Raw genomic sequence first — 19,042 nt, 5'->3', positions numbered from 1 at the left:
CCAGTTCCTCTCTTAAAATGGATGAAGCACAAACGGGATTAAACCTGACACCTTAATATGTTTTATCTCCCTTGGGTCAGAGAGATCGGAGGAAATAAAGGGAAGTGTTGGCATTAAAAAAAAAACAAACCACAACAAAAATAGTATGAAACTTCCCATTTCTCACATCTGTTAGCAAACAGCAGTGATTAGCTCCAGTCCTCATCTGTCAGAGCAATGAAAAGTCCACTATATTGGCATATTTCAACCAAGCTAGTTAATGTTTCCTTTCTGTTTAACTTCAGGAGGAAAGTTCCTTGAAAACGTTTACAAAATAATGGACTCCTGTTGCAGTAAAAATTATAATCAGTGGGATCCATAGCTATATGTTGCCACAGCTCTGTAGCCTTTATAGGATTAAAGTCAGGCATCTTTAACTCCATGAAATCTGCAGATTAAATATTAAAGGGAAATGATTGATTATACTGCACAAAGGAAAGCAAGGCAAACTTAAAACTCTGCAGCAGATGCATACATTATAAACTAGTGCATTCTGTAAATTGTCAAAGCAATCTGCAGACAATATTAATAGATTATTTTTCTGCTGCACTTGCAAATAATATTCTTCTTAGACCTTGAGCAGGAGAGTCAGTCCCTCCAAACCTTCACAAGCAGAACTCACGATTACGTGCTCCAGAGTACCAGGATACTCACAGCTTTGGTATGTTCTTTGTAAACACAGTAACTATTGCTTGAGATACATTCAGGACAGCACTTCCCATCTAAGTGAATTAATTCTTCACCCTGTGAAGAGAAAGGTTGCAGCAATTCAAACGGAAACATCATCACCAAAAATACTGCGGAGTGCAGAGGCAGAACAGCTCTTGCCCTGGAATGCAATCTTCAATATCTAATTTCACCTTATCTTCTCTCTATCCTACTTCATCTCTGTAGGTACAGCTTGAAAAATGTGCTTAGTGAATACTGCAGTTGCAGAACAAACCTTAGAAAAGGCCACAGAATTCAGAGATAAGGCCATTACTCCGTCCCTAAATCCCACAAAGACAGACCCCCCCAATATAATCCACTGCAAGCACAAAGAATAGGAATGCCATATTTTTATTGTAGATCACTAGGATTTTACTGGACCACTGTCAAGATTTCAATGCATAGAAACTTACCTTCATTTTGAATGTTCTTTTTTTTTTTTCCCAAGAGAATTTCAAACCACGTGCTCTATTTATCCCAGATGGAAAAAGCCTGCTCTTTGTTACAACTGTACAACTGCACAGATTCCACTTAAATAGCTTCAGTTTGAAGATAAGAATTTAGCAGCAGGAGAAGGGAATAAAGTGCCCTAATTCGTCACAACTTTTTGTGCCCAAGTGAAACTGAGTATTTAGAAAAGAGGGAGACTCTGTCCCAGGGAACCAGGACACAGCTCAAGGGAAACAGCTTTGGTTTTCTGACCCGAGTAGGTTTTCTGGACAAGATTCTCACACACTGTAAACATAGGCAAGGTAAGACATATGTATACAAAACCACTACAATTAAAAAGTTACAAATGAATGATTAAATTAGATTTGGTCCTGATACGCACTGAGCACTTGTTTAACTTATGCCCATTAAATGTCAGCGTTAATCCCCATCCCAAATCTCAGTGGGCGTTATCTTCATCACTTTTCAACCAGGCTGATCAAACCTGTGACAAACAGAGAAGTCATGACTGCTCGTTAAAAGTTTGCGAGATGCTCCCATACCCAATGAAATCAGGCAGCTCACATTGGTTTCCATTTCAGCGTGTTGCTGCTTTCTTCCGATGGCTCACAAAATTCAGCCAAGCGCCAAGTTTACCAAATAGCTTTGCTGATTTACACACTGGGCACTTGTGCCAGCAGTCACCGCAGGATGTATTTCACTGGGCCACACTGGCATGCTCACCAATTTGTGTACGTGAATTACTTTAGACATAGATAGGGCAGTAACAGAACTGGTCACTGTGAGTTTCACCAAGGTGGAACAACTAAGCCAGGCCATGCTCTGGCAACCCTCCTGCATTTCTGAGAATGGGTAAGAGAGAAGAAACTGTATGGTTCTTAGTCTTGGAGGATCACATGCAGCCTAACCCCCTCTCTGCTAGTTCTATAGATTTTTGCTCTTAAATCTTCAGAATGCCCTTGACAGTGGTTGGATCACATGTCACTAGTATGTAAACTCTCCCATCCCCATCCCTGCCCACATCCCCACACCCCCACAGAAACATACACTATAGGAGATGGTGTATAGCCATGGAAAATGGCCTGCCTAGCCAAACAAAAAAAAAAAAATAAAAAATGCAACCATGCCATTCTGCCAAGACTCAGAAAAGGGAGAAGTTCTGTGAGATAACTTGTGGTTTTGCTCAAGTGAGATTAATCAAATTCCAGTTGAGAACACTGAAAGGCAGGGATGGGCTGGGAGGCAGAAATGAGGAAAAAATGTTTTCTGCCTTCTCTCTCAAACACATACACACCTACATCCACACGTACCATCCGTAACTCTCAACACCCTGGGTCCATTTCTTCTAAACACCAGAAAGACTTCTGCGGCTTGGGGGGCTGTATGGTAACCACACAGCACCCTGCAGGCTCTCTCTTAAGCGATCCTGTAGTTTCTAGGGCTGGCAGGGCTGCCAGCAGAAATGGTCCATCACCAGCCTGCTCGGGTTGCAGGCTGCAGCATCCTGCCAGCACCCCATGACCCATCCTCCTCTGAACATCATCACCAGTGGCCTTACTTAGCTGGGGTGCTGGCAAGTCCTCCAGCAGGATTATTTGATGATCTGACAGCCTGAGTGGTTTTGGTTGAGCGCACCCACATCCATAGCTATCCCAGCCTGCCACATAACTTGTATTCCTAGCTCATCAGTAACCTGCTGAAAACGGCTTTTTGAAGATTAGGTCAGAATCACCACAGACGCTTTCATTTGACAGTTTGCTGGACAGGTTTGTTTGAAAGGGTTTATAAGCTAAATATAAATAATAAAATAAATATCAGGTTTGTTTGAAAGGGTTTATAAGCTAAACCTCTACTCTACCCTCACGTAATGCTGCTATACTATGTTGAGCTGTCTAGGATTTGCAGTTCGTATCTGTGGCCTCATTACACTTTAAATAGGACGATGTGACCAGAAAATTAATAATGCCTTAATGAAGAGATGAATTCAAATGCTCCTAGCTTCACATCAGCTCTGATTTATTGATGCAGGTGCCTAAAAAACAGACCTGCAACTCAAAGTGGAAAAAGCAAAGGAAAAAGGAAATCTTCTATTTGCTCTTTGAATAAATATTTTGTTGTCATTAATTAATACTCACCTTGTACTATTAAGGTAAACTCTGACTGAGCATGACTTGAGGAAGCTAGTTTATCTTAAGGAAAGCCATGCAGAATAATAAATCCTTGGGCAAATACCTTTTACCCAGTGGGCCCATAACTCTTATCTACAACAAAGGACAGTCTTCCTCCTTTTGTCCTCCTAGCAATCATGTTTCATTCAATTCAAAATTGCAGCGGTTCATACTCTGACAAATAATACCACTTTTTAGTTTCTCAGGCTTTTAGGTGTGTGGTTACTTGTGAGAGCCTGAGTTTGAAAAATTGCTAGACGAGTGATAATGCTGCACACTTTTTAACTCCCCAGTTTTGAACCCTACACATTAACATCTTCAGCTATTGTTGTGTAAAATATCCCTGGCTTTTCTGAATAATGGATTCTTTGTCAGTACCCAAGATATGAGCATGAATATTAAATAATCCTCCCTGCTGAGCCATGACAGTATGCCATCATCATCAATGTAAATGATCCAATTTACAGCCATAAGCATGCAGGAAGCTGACTGAAACAGATGCAAGCGTAAAAGATTTTATGACAACCACGACCTTCCACACAGCAAAATCTCTCCGTGTAGTTTAAGGTCAGATGATCACCAGCAGTACTACACCAGTGACAAGAGTCTGGGTTCCACACTCAATGGATTTTTGCTATTTACAAGGCACAATCTCAGATGAAGAAGCACATGCTTTTATTCCTAGATACATTCTCTCTGCATAACCATCATTTGGGACACTGTGCGTGGATTCTCACTTTTTTGAACACTCATTAAAACAATCTAATCCAGTGAACACATTACGTCCAGGTTTTGGCTGGACTTCAGACACAACACGAGGGTGCTGCTACTCAAGATTTAGCATGCAGGCGGTCGCCAGAAAAGCGTTGCCACTGAGAAGGCTACAATTCCCTCCCTTCTCTTCACTGACACTGTGGAGTAATAGCTATAAAGCACATATTAGCCCACCAATTAAAACAGATGCAGTGACAAACACCACAGAAGTCTTATCCCATTGCAAAAATGCAATTCAAAACATACTTGTCTGTGTGTGAAGCATTCAACCCTATCTAATGCATTCTTTACATCCACTATAGAGCAAACGTAACATAACCTTGGGGGGAGATTTGCTTTTGGAGTAAACAGCACTGGGAATAAAATACCTTACCAGTTTCATTCCCTTGCCAAGAATGGAATGGAAAAAAAGGAGAAAAGTGGAACCCCGACTTCCATATCCAACTACCCTACTGAAGTCCCCTGTAGCATAGAGAATGAAGGCAGAAGGAACATTTTAAACTTTTAACTGCCTCTGACCTGTATGTCTCTCCCCACGGTGGTCACTGAAGCCTCTGGGGTGTCTGACCCTCCATTTTAGCAGGCAGACAACAGCGTGGGAGGGAATCCAAGTTAATTTAGTCACTGAGTCACACTGGCTTGCTTCACAATACAAGCCTACTGAGCAGTTAACCTTCAATGGAAAATCCAAAGTTTACTTTCCTTTCCTGAAAAGTGTTTTCGAGGTAATTGCACAAAACAAGCTCCAAGAGATGGGCAGGTTCCCTAAGTGTCTGAAGATGTCAGTCGAGAAAAAAGGGGGAAAAAACAGTCGCAAGACTTGACAGATACACCTTGAAAGAAGAAAATCTTTCTTACCTTGGCACACTCCACTCTGGCACATTCTGCTTCCTGGCAAGTGACTTGCCCTTCATCACACATGCAGAAGTCACAGCGAGTACTATTCCACATCTCACCGTGGTACCTGACGGTGCCATCATACAAGCAGCTGCCCTTGGAAGACACACACTCCTCACAGCACTTCCCAGGACGCTGCACTTTGTTCTCCCCCTGCAAAACATCAGCAACCATTGAGCAGGACTGCCTGAACCCGTTGGCACGGGCACAGTGACACGTGCAGCCAGGGGATCAGAGGTGAATGACTTTTAACTACCTTCTCACAGTTAATAGAGTCACAGGTCTCTCTCAGACATCTGACTTCCCCTCTGTGACAAGCACATGCAGTGCAGGCATTCTTTTTCCACTGTTCGCCATGCTGTTCCAAAAGAACATGTATGTAATTGTTAAGCACTCTTCACAAATAACTGCATTCTTCCCAGAAATCTATGCTGCTTATGGAATATGATGGCTCCTTTTGCATGTCTGCATCTGGTAATAAACTCTTCTTTAAAAAAAGCTCATCTCTACACGATCAGCAAAGGGGAAGAAGAGGTATGAGGTCTAGATGACACTGTGGTGTGTATTTCTCATTCACTGTAAGCTAGTGACATTGGTAAGGCCTTAACTACTACTATTAGCAAAAAACAGTCATCAACAGAAAATCCCATCTACATACATTCATTAAATAATGCATTATATTAATTCCAGATGATACACTGAAAGCTATAAATACTTTGACCTTCACCAGCACTTTCTGCTTTCCTCCTTCAAAAAAGTGTGAAAAGAAAGTACCTAATCTGCTTCACCCTGCAAACTACCTTGCTGCTTGCCAGCAAATTCTTATCTAGTCCTCATTTCTTTCAACTCTTCTGGCTTTCCAGGAAGAAAAAAAGCAACAGTTGTACTAAGCTATCAGGGCTGGCAGAAAGGCTCATGTCACGCAGAAGGGAAAGAGACCTGTGCCAGCACCTGTGAACAGCTGCCTTTCAGCGTGGCTCGTCAGAGGTTACCTGGTACACTCTTCCTGACACCGAGCAGGGCTTTGGAACACATTCTGGGCAGCATTTTCCAGGAGGCATAACCACAACTTCATCCTAAACAGAAAGCAGGAGAGACGGGTAAAATAAGAGGATGAACAGTTAACATGGGGCTCAACATCACCGCCTGGAATTCCAGGCATTTAGTGTGATAACCCACAGTCACTCAAGGCTTCATTTTGGCTCCAGTATCTGGGGGCAGGCTTCACAGCACGAGAGCAATGTAGAAAGCTAGAAAGAAAAATATTTCCTTCATCTCATCTTCTGGGCTTCTTTGGATGGCAACTGAGGTCCAAATACATAGACAGGAATATAGACATGGATAAAGACACACACACGCATAAGATAAAGTACATATATTCAGGTACACAGATATACAGAGAAAGAAAAAAGTATACATAAAGCTACCTAGAGAAGCACAGTAAAGCATGAGATGGAGGAGAGAAGAGGTTGTTTTCCTGGTACTGCTCCATTTTGACGGTTTGAATGTGTGATTTACACTCGCCATCTCTCAGGCATTTGCACTGCTTTAGTTAAATCCATACAGCATAACTGCCTGTACGGGTGTTAAATTATGCTTAAAGCTGGATTACCTTAATTTAAACTTTTTTATGACTGATTTAAATCACACTGGAATAGGTTGGCACTTCACATCAATATAACAGTTCCTGCATGCCTCAACTCCAACCATCCAAAAGGCGTCTGTAATTCCCCTGCTGCAATTTCATATACACCCAACAATTTGGAATAGTATTGTTCACGAGCACCTCTCTCCAGCCACCTCAGTGTCGTGGGTTGGGCTGGACTGACACTCAGGATGACCAGCAGACTGACTTTTGGACTGGAATTACTGTAGAAATGCTAAGCACTATTATCTCATCTGCTTTGTTAGTCAAATCACTAGCTTTCAAAGAAAGAGTGGAAGACTTTGTAAAAAAAGTTATCAATGATAGATTTCCCAGCAGAGTTTAAAAAATTACTTCATGGATTTTGGTGGGATATGTGGTGGGACATTCAGGTACACTCCTGCATGCAACGAGTATTTTTGAAGTTCCTCTCTCTCAGGACCCAGGGAAGGGCACAGTTATCTGAAAGATGGAAGATGAGAGCTTAATACTGGGAGAATTTATGTATTTGCTATTGACAGGGAGTGGAGAATGAAGAAAGTCACAGAGATAAAGGCACACGCAAGAAAATTATAGGTATGATTGGCAGCAGAACAGCGTCCTTGCACATCCTGCTAATGTCCCTTCCACCAGGCACCTTGGTAGGAAATATCTGGAACGCTGTCAGAATTGGCTTTCTGCTGCGTTAATTCGGATGCTGTCAGCCAACTATTCTCAGACACATCACAGTAACAACACAGTCGTTTCTGTTTCCACAAATTAAATCCTAATGATTAGCTGATTAAACATTAGTGCAATCAGTCAGCAGGTAACATCAGTCCATTTGGAGTGGGAAAGGAGAAATCCAAAGCATGCATAAATTTGGTTTAATGCATAGTATACTTAGTCAATGAATACTAATTGTGTATCTCAGAACACAGCAAAACACAATTAGCACACACAGAAACAGGTGGGTTTTCCTTCTATTAAAATAAAAAAAAAGTGTTAATTGCACAAACATCTGGTCCAGTAACTGAAAGCTTGGTAAGCATCAACAGGAAAAAAAGTTTATGACTACTGCTTTTGTTTTCCTCAGTGCTATAGGGAGGCATGCTCAGCCAGAGACAACATTTCAAGGGAGCTTCTGGATTCATCACTGGAGGATGGTAAATAGATTAAAAAGTACTTGGGAAACAGCATCCCCTAAAACATTTCCAGGTAGGCAGTTCCAGCACTTACTTAGCATGACATGCTGTTGTAAAGGAGTATACCAGGGTGCCCAAGAAAACTGGTAAAATGGACCCAATGGAAAGAAATCCAAAGAGCGAAGTCACACCCTTAAGCACTTCCAACATAACAAAGAGGATTTAAAAAATTCAGTCACTCGTACAGGGTGCGGAGTACTGTGTATAGTTTGCTGCCTTCACTAACCCCTGTGTTAACACTGTATATAATCTTGCAGTGTTTTGGTTGGGCTGATCACTAAGCGCTGAGAACTCATCATTTGTCCACAGCAAAGACCTTGGAAACAGAAATGTCCTGGTTATCTCAACTGGACTAAACTTGGACTTTGTTGATTTCTAAACACAACTAAACATAAGCGAATACTGATCTTAGACTTTTCTTTCAGCTGAAGTTGTCTTGTATTTCTAAACTCTTTAAGTCAAATGGGGAATTTCACTCGCATTTGACTACTTTCAATTGTATTTTTAGAGTTCTTATTTTAAAAAAGAGTAAACAAGACCAGCAACCCAAACTTTTCAGCTGCAAACCACACTGAAATTTGTGAAGATAAACCCCCATTAAAAATATTGTGTTTTCATTCCTTCTCTCACAGAAATAAAAACATTTCCTGAACAAACCCACATTTTTTTAGTATAAAACAAAAAGCAGTTTCTTTTTTTGTGCTTGATTAGCCAGCATAGACATGATAAGAGTAAAATGGTGGGGAAAGAAGACATGGGGGAAGAGACAGACAGCAGGTGTGTATGGACAGACGTAACCGCCACTCCACATCATTTCCACACACCAAAACTCGGTCCTCCAGATCGCCCACTTGTCACACAGAAGGTTTGCCTGCTAATTTGTACACCTGCACGAGAAGTGGCTCTTGCCAAGGGAAAGACAGACGGCCGATGGGTGCTGACCTGGCTGCACAGGAGGGGCTGGCAGGAAGCTGTGAAGCACTGGGTCACGCCGTCCCTGCAGACACATTTGGAGCACCGACCAAGGCGCCAGTCCTCACCATCCTGGAACAAGGTTCCATCAAAGATGCAAGGCTCTAAGAGACATGAAAAAAATGGGTAATTTTCTTTCCCAGTGTCCCTTAATCTCTTTCCATCATCCATAATTAAAATACAGATTTTGTGCATCTCAGAATTCAAAATTCTCATTTGTCAAAGCAAGCAAAGAAAGTAACAATTCTACCAGTTTTCAAGGGCTTTAGACTTGTGAATTAAGAGCTCTGGATGCACTTGTCCCACTGGACTTCTATGAGAAAAGGTGTCCGATAGCTCAGGCATGTTTGGAATTTGCAGTCTGAGTCTGCAAGTGTCAAAGGAAAGGTACCCTCACTACATAGGAAATATCTGCATTGTTTTTTTCCAGATTTTAGTCTCCAAAATAAGGACCTATTAGGCACATCTGCTCACTGCTTAAAGGTTATCACTTCCTCTTGGCCTATGGATGAAGTAGTTAAAAATGTGAATATGGTAGCAGGACATAAAGAGAATTAAGAGACACACTTGACGCCAGTGTCTTCCCAACAGAACTGAACAAGAAAAGAAAAGCTTTCCAGATTTGGGACTAAAAGGAGACTTCCAGTGACCTACTGCTCGGCTCACCGAAGGCAGTGTCCCATTCACATGTAATACTCACCGCCAAGCCCCACACATCTGGGGCAGCAGGATCCCTGAGCAGTGTATTGCAGCTCCCCTCGTCCACACGTGAGGGCTGGGCAGGTCGTGGGGCTGCAGTTCACCTTCCCGTGGGCACAGGAGCACCGCACGCATCCAGAGCTGGCCCACTGCGAGCCGTGCTGCAGTGCACAACACAACCAAAGGCACAGAAAACACAGGCATGAATCCACCTGCCAATGAGACCTGTACATGCATCTTCTCCCTTCTAAGCCCCCCCCTAGACTAGCGTTAACTTCACTCTTTTGCAGGCCCACATGATCGTCCTTATTTCTGGCTGCACATTTGGAGCAAAAAGTAATTTAACACTGGTAAAGTAGCAAACCTGGCAATCAGCCTAATTTTCCTTCCTGTTGCAGAGTGGCATCCAGCAACAACCCACTCCAGAAGACCTAGGCTACTGGATACCCTCTCCACTACAGCTTCTGTAGGGCAAACTCTCAATTTAGAGACGTGTTTTCTTTAGAGCAATACTCACCATGGGCCCCAACGCACACGTGACCACAAGGTGGTCAGGTGAACACCATCCACCCAACATACTTAACACACCTCATTAAAATCTCATTACATTTGATTATTCATTAATGCAGAAACAAGTACCTCTACCCTGAAGCACGGGGAGGAAAAAATTGGCCCCAAGAAGAAACATGTTGGTGTATTGCAATGCTTTCTAGAGTCTTGTCTAGAGAATGTTAATTTTTACAAAACATGCGGTATTGAATTACGCAGGGAGTAAAAAGGCTCATGCCAGGTAGTGGATACAGATTTTCTTTGAAGGAGCTATTGCTATGACCAGTGTTGCTAGCTAGATAGCTGTAGAATGAAGGTCAAGTCATAAAGCATTACAGTGGCTTACTGACAAAAGGGAAAACTTCTTCCTTTGGGAAATCTGTGCCAACCATCACACTGAGACTTTGCGCTGACAAAAAAACGGTTTAATGACCACCCCACAGTGGAATTGGGGTGTGACATATGACTCTAGGTACAAATATGCCTGCAATCCCTGTGGGGATGCCTACTCATTCACCTGAGTTGTGTCCCAAAGAATAGGCTTACAGAGAGCCAAGAGACAAAAGCTGCACCAAAAATACAACACACAGAAATGCAGCAACGGCAACAACAAGAGGAAATAAAATATTGTATGATATTACATTGCACTGTATGATATATTGTATGATAGTATCACCCAAATCAAAGGCAAAAATAAATAGAAGACGATGAATGTGTTATCCCTGGTCATGCTGAAACAGAAGGTCACAGCATGCATCTCAGGTGTCAAGATATTCAAATGTGTCTGAACATTTTAGCATATTTTTTAAGATTTGGACCTGACTTGCCTCTTGTTGAACAGAAAAGTCTTTAAGAGACCAGACACAGGACTTGAGTTCACTGTTAAGCCATTTTTCTACATTTGCCTATTGTTTGACATGATTCATTAACTACTACCCATTAATCTTAATTTTTTTTCTTATTTGTAGACACTTATTCTTATTGTTTTGGCCTTTCAGCTTCCCTAGGTGAAACCACATCCTAGAACCTGCTTCTTGAATAATTCAGGACTACAAAATGCACAACAGCAATCAATCTCTACCAGCATAGGTTATTGCTGAGAGAAAAGCCTTCTCTCAGGACAGGTAATACGTCCAGCTCAATGTACTCTGCTCCCCTTCTAACGTTACTATATTGTCTCAGTCATCCACAGAAACAGCAAAGTGAATGAATGAGAGGGAAACTTTCTCTGCTTATGCCAACCAGGACACACTACTTCTCAGGAAAATTCCCTTTTTGCAAACCTTGTCAACCAAATTCCTGTTATATTACGTTATCTGATAGTGAAAGAATATAAGCCCATGAAGTACCCTTCTCCCGCATGTCAGTTAAGCATTGACATGACCCAAACAGAGATCTGAAAACTGGAAAGGGCTGTCCCTGCCAATGAACAGGACAGAGGACTCACGCTGTGGATCCGTCCTTCATGCTGGCAAAATCCTTCAGCTCGGGAGGCACACTCAGGGCAGCACTTGTTGGGCGCTATTTGGAGCACTTCTCCCTAAAAAGATACAAGAATCCAATAAGCACTTCACGTGAAATAGAGACTTTAACATGAAGGTAAAGACACGGGACCTTGCTGGAGCCAGTGCTCTCAGTTTAGAGAGGAAATGTATTAAGGGAAATATGTCATGCTGCTACACCACATCCCTTTGTTGAAAGGGATCAGTCTGCTCTATAATACACAAAAATAAACAGCTAATAACAATAAAAGTACCAAACTTTTGTTGTGTGAGCATGGGAGCTGGAGAGGGAGAAAACAGAAAACCAAAACCAGAGAAGAACACGTCAGGTTCACAAAGTGAAAGGTAGAAAAATTTTATCCATGCGGTCACTTTCTTCAAAATATTGCAACAGTGTTTCTGAGTAGTTTGCAACAGTGTTTCCATCCTTTCCACTCTGAAAGGGCACGGCCATTGTGTAAGGGATTCCTGCTCAGAAGGGAGTTGTCGTTTGTTTTGTTATAATAAAAAATGAAGACACTGCGATGCCAAAAAATTGTCTTACCTTTCACTTCTCTATTTGTATGATAAAAGCAACCAGAATCATTTGAAATGTCACACGTTTTCTTTCTCTGTTTTCTAAAAGAAACCTCTTGACTTTTCAAACCAAAAAGTTTCCCACTTCAAGGCTTCTTTCAAGCCATGGCTTTTAAGAGGTGGGAAACAAAATTAAGTATTTCATTTAGCTTAAACCATTAAACCCTATTCAACCGTGATCCTGCTGTGGCAAAACTGTTCTTGGTTGCTGGTTTGTTTTGATTCACACAAAAGAAATAATGTTTGCTGATTTTCCACCTACTCAAAGCATTTGGTATGCACAGCAGTGGGTTTTACATACAAATTTTTAGAACACCACTGGGTATGCTTTTTGCAAAGACTGCCTGGTTTTGTTTATGCCTTGTCGCTGTAAACAAGATCAGCAATATTAGCATAAATCTCACAATAAGCAGACAAGAAATAAACCATGGAGACGGATGGTGATTTCTGACCTTGTTCATTAGTGGTTTGTTTATGCTTGAAGGACGACGAGAACTTTTTCTTCTCAGATCCCTGATGATCCTTTTCAACATTTAAATGGCCAGACCTTTATGGACCACTTGAAGTCTTTGTCTTGAAGACTACTTGTGTCAAGCAGTCAGATTCATTTCACACTATAAATCTATTTCCCTTTAGGAGCTTTAAAGTTGCCACCTTTTCATTTATCCAATTTTGTAAAATGAACAACAACATCTTATCTAGTCCACTCATTGTTTGGTGTGCCATGAGGGCACTCTTTTTTTTTACTTCTCTCCTCTTTAGCATAAAAATTGCTAGTATTTCAGTCTTGCTTTAATCAGTACACAGTGATAATAACAGGGAAAACCAGAAAGAAACAAAATTATTTCCTTGTTAATGTTGACACATTGGAAAACATTTTAACCTGCTTCATAAAGCCATATAATTATATTGGCAGTGCCTCTTTAAAACACTAATTTTCATTGTCATTCACGCATACTACCCCAGTAATCCAGATGCTAATGCAAGACCAATTCCATGGGCAATTAGCTGTAACCATTAATGAAGGCTCAGACAGAGAAATATAAACAGGAGACAATGAAAGCTCAACAGCCACCACAAGGCAGAAGAAACTGAAAGACAAGACAATCTCAGCTCTGTTTTTGTTCATCAGAGTGGAAAGCGTCCATCTGCATGTATGAGGGAGATCCAGCTCCACCTTCAAACGAAGGGTGAACTCAAAGCTGGGCTCATGCTGGGAGGTCCAAACCCAGTTCAGGGGCTTCCTTGGGGGACCAGGCTGCCCTTGGGGCACAGACAGCCTGCAAGCTGTCCCAACACCGAGCTGCTGGCTGTAGTGTGGAAAAGGAGACTAAGGCTTCACCCGCTGGGTTTTGCCTGTGTGTTTCCTGCACAGGTTTGCACCGGTGAGAAGTGAAAGGGCAGAGACACCGTGCCTGACCCTGGGCAGTCACACACACCCTGGGAGGAGGAACAGCATTTCACCGCTCCCTCCTGCTTCCCCCTAATCCTGCCGTGAATCAGACCCTCGGGTTCAAAGGGAGCTGCAGGGAGGCAGCTGAGCCCAGAAGGTTGATAGGGCAGCTGGCACCCCAGTGTACAAAGATAAGCAGCCAGCTCCCCTCTACCAGTTTCTCCAGGGGAACACCCCATGCTGCATCCCCCTCTTTTTGTGTCCCTCTTCATCCAAGAGGAGCTTTGCTTCCACAGGGACTGTAGAAACAACTACCCTAACTGCTCTCACCGTTCCTTTACATGTAACACAGTGTGGGGGAACCCAACAAGCATTTTGAGACAGAACTACTCCAGGGGCTTAAAGCTGGGGAAGGCTGGGAACTCCAGAGTGATGTGACATTTCTCCCACAGAACGGGTCACCTGGCATTTGGACAGTTGCAGCCCCTTACCTTCTGAAAGTCACACTGAGGGTGTTTGCAGACGATAGGTTCACAGGTGACAATATTGCTGTGGCAATGGCAGTCTTGGCAAGAATCTGGCTTCCAACTTGTGTTATTCTGCAAATAAACATAAGTTTTAAACTAGACCCATCCAGCACAACGCATTTGCTATTTTACACAACTGCAAATGGCTCAAATAGCTCAATATAGAGAGACTGGAAGAGTAAAGTCTGCAACAGACCCCCCTCCCTCCCACACACTTATCAGGCACAACTTTGTACTAATCACTCAGTCAAATACACAGTTGAAAGACAAGGCCATGCACAGCAAATTATCTTGCCATTGGAGTTGATTATCAATAGGACTTAACCTCCAATAAACTCAAGGCGATCACAGCATCTCTGGGAAACTTCTCCATAATCAAGTTCAGGCTGTCCAAACTGCAGCTACTGCTATGACCACAGCTTGTGTGGAGGCAGCTGAGCCAGCCCTGAGGCTGCCCCACGCCTGGAGAGACAGCGGTGGCACCGTACAGCACCCCGTGAGCTGATGGGGACTGCAGGCAAATATTGACATGCCTGAACCCCATATGCTGTTGAACCCACCATTCAGAATTTTCAGTCTGCAGGGTCACGGAAATAGAAAGTTTTCATGTCAAAACCATGATGTAAACTGCGTTCTCACTACGCATGGCTGTATGATGGAGGGAGAGGTTTGAAGAGCCTAAGATGCAATTAAACTGATTTAATCAAAAATGCTGAATGCACAGCCAGGTATGAACAGGCTCTACCTGGTCACATTTATTCCGAAACATCACAAAGAGGACTCTGACCAAGCAGACAGTCCCAAAGATTTGGAAATAGCTGTCACCACCACTCGATCAGTGCACCCAACTGGAACACCCACAGCTAATTCGCAAGGGTTTTCACCACCCCTGCTTGACCCCTTTCCATTCCCTCCGTGCTGAGGTCATGATCCCACGCCGCCACCATGCTTTCGGAAGGCAGCTCAGGCCCTCAGCCCATTGCTTGGACACTTGCCAGGCTTCTCCTTCCCTCCCACCAGTTTCTCCAAGGTCTGAGCAGCCACTTGGGACTCATTACTTCCGGTAGGATACTTAGAAAACAAAGCCTTCTTTCTCTTTATTCCTGAACACTGGCTTCCAGCCATCCTGATATCAAACAGCACCAGCAGCAGCACCCCAGAGAAGCAGCCGAGCCTGTCTGTCACCCCACTTCCTATGAAAATGTCTTGCCTGCACTCAGTTCTTCTGCAGTGTCCCTTCACCCATGCTAAGTATCCTTTCTCTGGCAGTCAAAAAAAAAAACCAACCAGTAACTACATACAGAGGCACTCTGAATGATCCAACTGCTACATTCACATTTAATTACCTGTTTTTAAAAGCCTTCAATTAAATCCACCAAAAGAAAATGGAAAGAGGAAGATCAGTTTCTCATCTAAACAACTCCTTCTCATTAGACCGCCCCTGTGCATACACTACTCTAAATTTACGCCATACAAGAAATTTTCCTGTCTCGTACAGAGAGACGCTATTCAAGCCATTAAACCTCATTTTTAATTGACTTGAAAGAAGACCAGACTTTGCTACTCATTTACATGATGTAGTGATTTACTCCAGTAAGTCAATTTACTCACAGTGCGAAGTACAACTTAGGGAAATGAAGATATGAAAAGATGATTAACAGTTTACTACTAAGAACACATTTAGGGCTAACTACTAAAAATGTTAAGCATAATGATAAAAGACTGAAATGTGCCTTAAAGGCCCGTTAGACTGCTTAATGAGAGCAAAAAAATCTTGAAAAATCTGGCCACTTGCTCAGGTACTCCCACAGAAGCTGCCGGTTGCTGTGCTCTTCTGAAAACTTAATGTGGTGTAATTCAAACCAGGCTGTGCAAGCCATGGAGAGAGGCCATTCATAGGTGTCTAAGCAAGCTTCCTCCACACCTGAGTGACTGGAAGAGAGCACTGGTAAAGGTTCTCTCTTCTTTGACCCATCCTGAACCCAGGGCTGGCTGTCGAGTGGAAAAGGCCAGTTGCCTCCCCCCTGAAAATGTGCTTTTTGTCAAAGCAAAATGGCTTAGGCTACGATGCAGGAAAACTGGAAACAATGGGATAACCAGAAATACTGCAAACAAATCCTTGCGTCTCTTCACTGCTTTACAAGAGCATTTGATTCATACCAAACTGTGCTCTTCTCCCATGGCAAGGTTCACACACAGGTAACGAACACTCCGGCAGCATCAGAAGTGTAGGGAGATCCTCTGTTAACGTGCTGATGGTGGCAACACCAACCTTAGTACAGCAAGAGGTGGCAGTTAAGTGTACAGCCCCTCGGGGCAAGATGTCAACGAGACAAAGAGAAACTTCTGCTCTGGTAACACAGCTGGTTCTCCTCTGGCATACACGTGGCTGCAGCTGTACGACAGGAAGCTTGACTTCATCTCTGCCAGCAGATTCATGGTGCAGTTACAGAATAAATTCAGGTTAAGTTACGTGGGTGGCAAGCTTTGGCTAACACACACATCAGAGTTAACTCATTCTGCTCACTTTAACAAACCTTTATCATACTCAGATCCACCCTAAGACTCCTAAAACCATGGTAATATCCAGAACTCCTAATAACTTTCCACTAGCAAAAAGTGGCGTTTAACCCGTATGACCCGCTAGCAAAAAGTGGCGTTTAACCCGTATGACAAAACCATTTGATGTATCTATTTATATTTATTTATTACTTTGCTTGTTTGTTTCCAGCTGGGAAGAAGAATCCCAAAACAGTGGGTGGCAAAGGAGAAAATCTGTGTGAGAGCAATGTCAACAGTGAAAAGCAGCCTGCTCTCTTAAACCTTCCCCCTGTGACCTCTCTCCTTAGCTAAAAAAAAATGAAATATTGCCATAGTGGAATAATGGGCAAAGGACATGGCAAGAGGTCAGCACAGAGCCACCCTTACTCACATTTTGAGACTTAAATGCTCAAGTTTCTGATAAGAAAACTCGCTCTTTGGTCTTCTCCTTCCCTATTTTCTATTATAGTCCAGGCAGGCTGGTTCCTATCTGCTCCAAATCAGCTTTTTCTAAATCCACCCGGCAGATGCCTGGAAGTATCTGCAGGCATCAGTGATTTCCATTTGCCAGATCAAAACTGGCACATCTCCACAGAGGTTTTAAGAATTTAGAATCTAGTTAATAGTCAGGAAACTACTACCTGATTTTTCAGATATGAGAGCCTTCCGTGCAGTTCACTGGTCTCAGTATTCAGCTCTTTGACAGTTCAACTTTTTGCTTATCCCTGGCTATGGAGCAAAAGACCTAAACTCAAATTTGAAAAGTCTGGCAACAATTATGTTTACTTATCTACAGAAAGGTGGGGGCTTTATTCTCTGTAATGTTACCAAATGTCTGAATGTTACAGGCAGAGTAAATTGGGCAAAATGCAACATTCTGGCTCTAAGCCATTTGAAGTATGAGGCCATTTAATAATTCCTTTGAGATGGGAGAGAAAAGCAGCAAACATACACATGGTGGAAATACATAAAAGAACACAGAGGTTATTGCAGCAACTACTTTTCATGATATTCCTGGGCGCTGACTATTTTAGGACCACATTTCAAACTAATTTTAATTTGTTCCCTGTTTACGTGGACATGTGTAGTTGACAGCTGCTGATACAGAAAAGCATAAAAAGATTTATTGGTGTGTATTTAGAACTCTCATGACCTGGAGAATGCAGACTGCTAGTATTCTAATTATTCTTTTTGCTTCTTTCATTTCATATGTGACTATCTCTAAGGCAACCAAACACGGGCCAACAGTTGAAGAATGTTCTCTGTTTTGCCCCTAGCTAACTGTGAGATCTCAATCCACCCAAGCTGCAGTAACGTGTTCAAGTGACAGAGATCCAGTATTATATGAAAGGCTCCTAAATCACTCTGCAGACAGGAACTGAGATACTAATCACTTAGCTGCAAAATGAGGATCCTACCTACCTGCACGCTTTAAGGCTTCCTTAGTATTCATCCAGCACTTACAAGGACACTTCAAAGCTCCCAGGTGTTACTGTTTTAAATATAAAGCAAGACTTTTCCGTAGACACTTGAAGAACTGCTGTAAATCCGCCTTACATCTTCTCCAAGGCACCGTATCTCAGTGGACAAATTATCTGCTACAATTTAAGCACTGAATTCCCATCCTGTTAAGAGTGTACTTTTATCAATGACAACTTAAGGGGCTATTTCCTTACAAGTACTAATATAATTAACAGTATAAATAATGAAATACTGTGCACAGAGCACTTTGAAGATGGAAAGCACTCCTTAAGTGCCAAGTAGTGCCACTATAATTTATTAATTCTCTGGATTTCCCTACATCAAAAGAAGAAACGATACCTAATTCAACTGAATTTTAAAATGCCACGCTGCAAGAAGAGATATCTGCATTACTTGGTCGGTTTGCAGAACAGGGGCCAAAAAAGCAAGATAGGCTCACAAAGCTTTAGAGCTTGCAGACACCCAGACACAAGATGAAATACAATAAAACCCAAGACACAGGAGCACAGTGCAAGCACGTAATGGGTTTGGAGAATACTGATGAGGATTTAGGAAAAGGCAGGAGAGAGAGAGAGCAAAAGAGCTGCACATTAAGACAAGGCTAAGAAGAGAGGGAAGCAAGAAAGCAACCAGCAGTAAAAGCAACAGAGGGTTGAAGTAAAGAATAAGCTGAAGAGACAAAGAGCAGACACAAGCGCAGAAGTGGGAGCTCAGAGCAGCTGTGAGCATCCATGGTTTGCTGTTGCCACACTGTCACATTAACCCGAGCACAGACAGACCTCAATCTCTTTGACAGGGGCTTTTTTGACTGGCTATCATAACTTCATGCGGCTGCACCTGTTCCTCCTCTACCTCAACATAACAAAAAAGCCCAACAAATCAAAAATAATTGGAGTCTGCTATTAATATGTAAAACGCTTCAGTAATTTGATCAGA

General features: G+C 42.5%; 1 protein-coding gene across 1 annotated transcript in view; it reads right to left on the bottom strand.

Moving 5' to 3' along the window:
* The window catches only part of FRAS1 (Fraser extracellular matrix complex subunit 1), a 181,759-nt gene that overhangs the window by 104,638 nt on the left and 58,079 nt on the right, over positions 1–19,042 (bottom strand). Inside the window, exons 3-10 of the mRNA XM_014957844.1 lie at positions 14,048–14,155; positions 11,533–11,625; positions 9,538–9,697; positions 8,808–8,941; positions 6,029–6,112; positions 5,293–5,394; positions 4,998–5,189; positions 694–783 (exon numbers count right to left, since the gene is read on the bottom strand). Coding sequence (XP_014813330.1) covers positions 694–783; positions 4,998–5,189; positions 5,293–5,394; positions 6,029–6,112; positions 8,808–8,941; positions 9,538–9,697; positions 11,533–11,625; positions 14,048–14,155 — 963 coding nt within the window. The remainder of the gene's footprint in view (positions 1–693; positions 784–4,997; positions 5,190–5,292; positions 5,395–6,028; positions 6,113–8,807; positions 8,942–9,537; positions 9,698–11,532; positions 11,626–14,047; positions 14,156–19,042) is intronic.

Source organism: Calidris pugnax, unplaced genomic scaffold (genome assembly GCF_001431845.1).
Source record: "Calidris pugnax isolate Ruff unplaced genomic scaffold, ASM143184v1 scaffold349, whole genome shotgun sequence".
Classification (NCBI taxonomy): Eukaryota; Metazoa; Chordata; class Aves; order Charadriiformes; family Scolopacidae; genus Calidris; species Calidris pugnax.
Note: the sequence above shows the minus strand (reverse complement) of the source record. Positions and strands in the feature narration are given on the sequence as shown.